General features: G+C 43.7%; 1 protein-coding gene across 1 annotated transcript in view; it reads left to right on the top strand.

Annotated features, from left to right (window-relative positions):
• Positions 1–6,708, top strand: part of LOC103593759 (polypeptide N-acetylgalactosaminyltransferase 10-like) — a gene marked incomplete at its 3' end in the record, with an annotated part of 122,221 nt that extends 115,513 nt beyond the window's left edge. Inside the window, exons 2-3 of the mRNA XM_008576817.1 lie at positions 3,052–3,154; positions 6,570–6,708. Coding sequence (XP_008575039.1) covers positions 3,052–3,154; positions 6,570–6,708 — 242 coding nt within the window. The remainder of the gene's footprint in view (positions 1–3,051; positions 3,155–6,569) is intronic.
• Positions 6,709–7,660: the final 952 nt, after the last annotated feature.

Genomic DNA, 7,660 nt, shown 5'->3' with positions numbered 1-7,660 from the left:
TCCTCCCATGACCCCCAGGGCTCCTTATCTCCTAGTCCTCATACAATAGTTTCTAATCTTACCCATCCAGGATACATTTCTGTATATCTCAGCATGTTACAAACTCACTGGGGCCAGGCTGGTAACACAAATGAGAGATGAAAGGCAGGTGAAAACAATGGGGAATGGTGTAGACTGTGGCAAACTGGAGACGTGCCCCACCCATACGGGGCAGCCTTTACTCAGCTGAGGGACTGAGGGAACTTAGTCCAAGTATTGACATATCTTTTGGTTTATCAAGAGAAGCCAAAAATCTTGATAAAACTATGAAATTTTCCTGTTTTTTCAAGCTAGAATTTAAAACAAAAACAGAAAACAAACACATACCTTGAAATCCACTAGATTGTGTTTGCAGGGGACCACATGTGGCCCACAGGTCTCAGGTTTTTGCAGCCTTTGATGGTAGATATCTGCTTAACTTGGATACAGTAGCCCAGGTTTGGTCTGAGCACAGAGCAGGCAGGATTATCACATCCTTCATTCTGGACCAGAAGTTCTCAAACTTGAGCAAGTATCACAATCTCTTGGAAGGCAGAGAAATATAGATTGCTGCGCCCCACCCCCAGAGTTTCTGCTGCAGGAGGTCTAGGGTGGGCCCCGGGAATTTGCATTTCTAACAAGTTCACTGGTGGTGCCTACACTGCAGTCTCAAGGACCACATTTGAGGACCATGGCTCTAGATTTGTGCCTTCCATTAAGGCAGCCTCAGTTTGCAGAGCGTCTTTAGTGACCTAAAGTCACCAGTGACCTAAAGTCATCAGCCAAAGCTCCCAGGCTTTGGGTAGCAGAAAAGGGAAAAGGAATTGGGACCAAGGACTGGAGAAAGGAGAGCAAAACAGTCCCTGACTGATCAACCCAGACACAGAAGAGGCAGACTATGACCTTGGGCAGTCCCTGACCCACCTCAAGGCTTGGTTTCTCTGTCTGATATAGGGAAGTGAACCTAGCTCAGTTTCCAAATCTGTTTGCTCATTTTGGAGATGCATTAATCTATTTATTTTTAGCAGAGGAACTTTTTAAAAATGAAATCCCACCTGCAACTCCATTAGATAAAACAGATGTGTTATTGCTCTGACTGAAGAGGTGGGAGGGGGGCGGGCAAGCCCCTACTTTCAGCCTCCCCCTTCTCAAGATAGTGCCTGAGGCGGGCACCCCTTGTAGAACTATAGCTCAAACCTGAACTGATTAGGTGGTCCTTTAAGGACCTTCCAGCTTAGCTTCTGTGGTTTCTAAGAATCCAGAGAACTGTTTGAAGGCACAAGGCCTTTGTTTTTTATAGTTTTCTTTCCCTCTCTGACCAAAGCATCTAGCATACCAACTTTTAGAGTTATCTTCTTGCAACTCAGAGAGTGTGCAAGAGAGAGAATGCAGAGGATTGTTATTATCACTGGAGCTGTTGTAAAGATGTTGAGTTGTGGAAAATCTGCTAATGCAGGGATCGGCCAGAGACTTAATAAACAGGCGTGGGGATGATTTTTTTCAAGTGGCTTCTTGTTAGCACTAATGTTCCAGCACAGCACATGTTCAGGGCCTTCACAGTTAATTATATAGGAAATAGGACTATTGGATTCTGCACAGTGGAAAGAACAAGTCTGCAGGATTTTTAATGGGCAAGGTGATCCAGAAAGCGTTCTCATTTACGTGAACACAGAAGATGTGTAAATAGCTGTGTGGAATACTCTTAAATTGGGAAGGTTCTAACAGACCCTGGAGTCTAAGCCCTTAGACTTGACCGTTGGCATGGGAAGCATCAGGTTCCTTCTGATGACCCCAGCCACTGGAATGCAGCCTCCTTTAGGGAAACCACTTCCTAATAGGCCCACCAGAATGGGCTCACCTATGCAGACACATAATGAATGCCTTCAGAGTCCCCATGGCCCTGCAGGCTGCTCTCTTCTGGCTTTTTTTTTTTTTTTTTTTTTTTCCAGCCATTCAATTGCATACTGTCCACACCCCTTTGCCAAATGTTTGCCCTCTTTGGTACTGGGCGCTCAGGAACATAGAGATGACCAAGATCTACTCCTGCACTCAGGCCATGCACAGCTCTGCCATTCTCCCCACCTGCACCTCACAGACTGTGCCCAGGCTGCTTGCCCTGCCTGCCTCTCACTTCTTCTGGACTGAGGCCAGCCTGGATGTCTTCATGTCCATGAAATGTTTCTCCATTCCTCCCCAGTGGAAGTGAGCTCCTGTAGTGCTTTCTCTGGGCCTCTCACCTAAGATTCACTCACCTTGCCCTGTCAGTATGTAGCCACTAGCCACATGCAGCTATTAAGCACTACAAATGGGGCTGAATCAAAATGAACACAAGTGGGGCCGGCCCCGTGGCTCACTCGGGAGAGTGCGGCGCTGGTAGAGCCGAGGCCACGGGTTCAGATCCTATATAGGGATGGCCGGTGCACTCACTGGCTGAGTGTGGTGGCGGACGACACCGAGCCAAGGGTTACGATCCCCTTACTGGTCAAAAAAAAAATTAACACAAGTGTTAAATATACACTGGATTTCAAAGACTTAGTACAAAAAAATAATGTAAAATTTCTCAATAATTTTTTACATTGGTTACATATTGAAATGATAATGTTTTAGACAGAGCATATTGGGCTAAATAACATATATTACTCAAACTAACTTCACCTATTTCTTTTTCTTTTTTTAATGTGGATACTTGAGAATTTGAAATTACACATGTGGTTGTATTATATTTCTGTTGGGCATCCCCACGCTTAGCACCATCTCCCTTGGGTGAAAAGAATGTGTCCTCTCTTTTCTTCCTTGCTGGTTTGTGAGTTCCCAAAGGGTGAACACTGTGCTCCTGTCACCTTGCTGAGCTTTGCACACCTGGCTGGCATGCGGCAGGCACTAACAAAGGTACACTGAAGGAATGAACAAAAGATGACAGACATTCGATCAATACCAAAAGCTCCCTCAGGCAGCATAATTTCTCAGTCTGTATTACTGAACTTATTTCTCTTTCTCTTCTTTTTCACAGTTTTTGTCTTTTTTTTTTTTAAGGGCTCACACAATCAGCAAAAGAAGACATTTTTCTTGGGAGATGGGCAGAAGCTGAAGGACTGGCACGACAAGGAGGCCATCAGGAGGGACGCTCAGCGCATAGGTACGTGTTGCACTCTCTCTTTCCTCACACGGATTTGCCACCTCTCTCCCCTGGGTGAGAGAGACGCACCGGATTACTCAAAGCCCATTTCTTCTGAGCAGTGACACATCCCAAAGGGGTTAACTTTCCAGAACCCTCAAGAGAGAGGCATTCCTCCTCGGGAAATTAACACTGGACTGGGGTTCTGTCTAAGTATTTATTCTCCAGGCCAGAAAGTTACAGAAAAGGAACATAGGTGGGGTTATGGCTAAGTATAGTTTAATAATAGAAGCTGGTAACATCAGTGAAATAAACAAGTGATATTCCATAATGCAATTAGTAAGAAGTTAAGTCAGTCCACCAACAAAAGCTTGTTCTTAGCAAACACTTTCCCTACAACAATTTCCTTAGCATATTTACATAACACTCAGCAACTTTCTTAACATATCAATCAGCAGGTCAACCTGCTCCAAGGACATCTGTCCTTGAGCCAACAACTTTGCTGTGTTACAATTCTTTATCTACATCAGAGACTTTAGCCTGGGGAAAGTTTCCTGTCTTTTGCAAGCTTAACATTTCCATATGTAATTTTAAAAAGTTGGGTTATACCTGAAACTACAGGGCTTTGGAAAATAGGCTCTGTGAAATACATTTGCTTTATAAATGTTAGTATACTCCACAGTACGGGCGTCCATGGGCGGGTTCTGAAGAGCGTGTTTGCACACGTGCACATGTACACATGCCTGTGTGTATATGAGTGCATACATGTGGGTGGGTGGGTGGGTGTGTTTAGCAGGACTTCTGGACCTCCTGTTGACTCCCTCCCCTTCTGCTGCCATCTCATCCCCTGATTCCCAGGACCCCTTTCTCCATTAGCATCACCAGATCCACTGCCTACAAGAATTTGCCTGCCACCTCTACTGAGTGATTGAAAATGTCTTCCCCCATATAGGATATTTTAGTGATATATTATCTCCTCCATATACCACTAAAACAAGGAGGCATAATATCAAGAGCCAACATTTATTGAACACCTGTGGTGAGCAAGGTGTTCAATAATGCTCTGCACTTTTCTCTTGAAACCCCGAATCAGTCTTTATGGCCTATTTAACAAAAAAAGAGCTGTGGCTCAGAGAGGTGGGATAATCTGCCTACCGTCACAAAGTGAGAAGGAGGCAGACAGGATTTGAGCCCAGATGTAAAGGGCAGAGTTGATCCCTACGAGGCTGAATTAATTTAGTGGGCTTCAGTTGAAGTTTTCTTAAAACTTTCAAATTAGTTTTTGGAGCAGTTCCTATTAACCTAGAAAGTTGGAAAAGGTTCGAGTAGGTGGTATAGAAATTATGTGGGGTATCATCTCTAGAGAGCCTGGAACTAAGGAGTCAGGAAAGCAGCTGTGATGCCACTTACCAGTCATGTGAGCATTAGAGAAAGCCCATACTCCCTGGGCCTCAGTCTCTCCATCTGTCAATGGAGCTCATGCTTCCTGTTTTGACAACCCCAGGATGTTGTTCTGAAGGTGACAAGTGATGGGTGTGAAGTAGCTTTGCAATCCTGGAAAGCCTGAAAGAAATATAAGGGATTGATATTTTATTCATTTTTGTCTCAGTTAAAGATACATACCAGTATTGATTGTTTTAAATTACATTATGACAAAACCAGCTTGTCATAAGACTCTGAATAGAGCTGATAGTCAGTTAAAGACATGCCATATATTTTTCTGTATGCCAGTGATTTACAATGAGGGGGGTGGGAGGATGCTCCTTAAATTAAGAGAGAAAACATTTGGAAAGAATTGATTTGCCAAACAGTTATACCAGAATTATTAGAACACTAAACTAAGCAGCAAGAAAAGAGTAAGCAGTGGAGACATTAAGAATAATAATAACCAGCATTTGTTGAACAATAACTGTGTGCTAGGCATGTTGCCCTGCATTACCTCCTTAATGACAACAGGATCATTAACGTTAAGGATAGTGTTTCTTATTGCAATTACTGCAAACGGCAAAAGGCACACCGAAGATGACATAGCTGGGGACCAGAAGGGTCGGCCGTTGAATTCCTCTCTGCCAGGCTCCAGGGTCTGAATTCTGAGTTGCTCCCCTGTACTGTCCTCCTGAAGCTTCCCTCCCAGAGCAAACACTTCTGGTCTGCTTTTTCTGCTTGCTGCATTGTGTCCCTTGCGGAATCCATCCTGGGCACTACTAGTCAGCAATGTCTTACCATGGAGCATTGCAAGTTACAGACAATGGAGTCCTGTCCCTTATCTGAGTGAATGAAATAGCCACAGCCCTTCCACCTTCCTTTCAAGCTGTTGTTGTCAGCATTTACTTTACAAAGTAAATAGGTGTTGTTCAGACCACAAGCTCCGGAAGGTGAGGTTATTTTTAACCAGCTGGTTTTATTGCTTTTTCTTCAAGACCCTGACAAAGGACAGATTTGTGGGCTACTACTGCAGGGGTTGGTGTGGACATTCCTACTCACCATATGCCTGTGCTCTTTGGGAACCCAGAGAATAATTTCCTGGAGTGTCAGGGACTCTTTCCCCAGATGGATTGTAAAGAGTTAAGAAAGCTAACACTTCATCCACCCAAATTGTAACTTAAAACAGCACTCTTCAGGCCTTGGCTTAGTGAAGGTAGATCTTAATTTGTTTACTGGCTTTAGATTGTAAAGAGTTAAGAAAGCTAACACTTCATCCACCCAAATTGTAACTTAAAACAGCACTTTTCAGGCCTTGGCTTAGTGAAGGTAGATCTTAATTTGTTTACTGGCTTTAAAAAAAAAAAATCAAAGAATCTTTTATCATTTATGACAATTTTGATTTATATGTAAAGTTGGCCTTACCTAGAATAATCATATTTCCTCACATCTGTATAGTGTTTTATAGTTTACAGAAAAGCTTTTGTGTATCCAAACTTTCATCTGACTTTCTTAAACATGCTGTGGGTATCAGACGAGGAAGCTGTAGAGCAGAGAGCTGGTGTGACTTGCCCAAGGTTGATCAGCCCATAGGTGGTAGACCTGGCCTCCTGGGCAGGTGATCTACTCCAAGAGCAGGGGTGTTTGGGTGCCTGATGGAATGGAGGGAGCATGGGTTTTGAAACCCATAAACCTGGTTTTATAAACTTTCTGAGTCTCGGTTCATCTTTCTATGGAATAAGAGCTCAAGTGTCCACCCTACAGGGTATCTGTGAATAACACATGAGAATAACGTTTCTAAAGTGCATGCCATGGCCGTGGCTGAATAAATGTTTGTTCCCCTCCCCCTCTGTGCACTTCCCTGTGCAAAATCTGGAGGTACACTCTGTATCCAAGTATAAAGTTTTATCTTTATGGTTTAATCATATTTTTCATCCTTCTTCCACCACTCCATACACAGTACCCCCATAAATGTTAGGTACTTAGCAACACTGAATTTTCTCTTTGCCTCTAGGAGATGGAGAACAAGGGAGACCTTACGCCATGACTGATGCTGAGAGAGTGGATCAGGCGTACCGAGAAAATGGATTTAACATCTACGTCAGTGATAAAATCTCCCTGAATCGCTCTCTCCCTGATATCCGGCACCCAAAGTGAGTGTAACATCTCTCATCTTCTGGGATCTAAGGATTTTGCCCCTGGCTCTTGTTGAGAATTAATTAAAGAAACAAGTACATGAAGCGCTGCTGGTGGAGATAAACAGGGCGTTTGTGCAAAGGTTCATAAGATCAGATTCTCCCAGAATTTAGACCTGACATGGCAGGGGTTGTGAGGGGAGGACGATGCTGTCTCTCCAGAAAAGCCAGTCTCCTTCCTCTTTTCAGGGAGTTGGAAACATGTAACCTGTATATTTTCCCTTTTTCTCTGGGAAGATCAGACCTCAGTTTATTTATTTTTTATTTTTTATTTTTTATTTTTTTAAAGATGACCGGTAAGGGGATTTTAACCCTTGACTTGGTGTTGTCAGCACCATGCTCACCCAGTGAGCCAACCGGCCATCCCTATATGGGATCCGAACCCGTGGCCCTGGTGTTATCAGCACCGCACTCTCCCGAGTGAGCCACAGGCCAGCCCAGACCTCAGTTTATTTTTAAATTTAAACTTTCTTTGTAAATTAACTTTATTGAGATTTAATTTATAGGCAATGTAATACACCCATTAAATAATGGGAATAATAATAAATAATAGTGCCTACCCTGTAGGTTGTTATAAGGATTGAATGCGTTAATGTATGCAAAATCTTACACAGTTCCTGGAGCATAAGAAGTGCTGTTGTTAAATAAATAAGCCCAGGGCCAGCCTGGCTTCCTCCTCCTCCGCCTGCTCAGCTGGCCTGCCTCCACCTCCCCTCAGCACTGAGTCCCACAGACCCTCTGTCCCATTCACTGCCCAGGTCCCACCTCAGCACTCCAGGTCTTAACTGTTTCCACAGCCTTCTCTCTGCACCCCTGTCTTAGTCTGTTCAGGTTGCTATCACAAAATAACATAAAAGGAGTAGCTTATAAGCAAGAAAAACGTATTTCTCACAGTTCTGGAGGCAGGCAA

This window comes from Galeopterus variegatus, unplaced genomic scaffold, assembly GCF_000696425.1.
Source record: "Galeopterus variegatus unplaced genomic scaffold, G_variegatus-3.0.2 Scaffold1409, whole genome shotgun sequence".
In the NCBI taxonomy this organism is placed as follows: Eukaryota; Metazoa; Chordata; class Mammalia; order Dermoptera; family Cynocephalidae; genus Galeopterus; species Galeopterus variegatus.
This window is presented reverse-complemented; position numbering and strand designations above follow the sequence as displayed.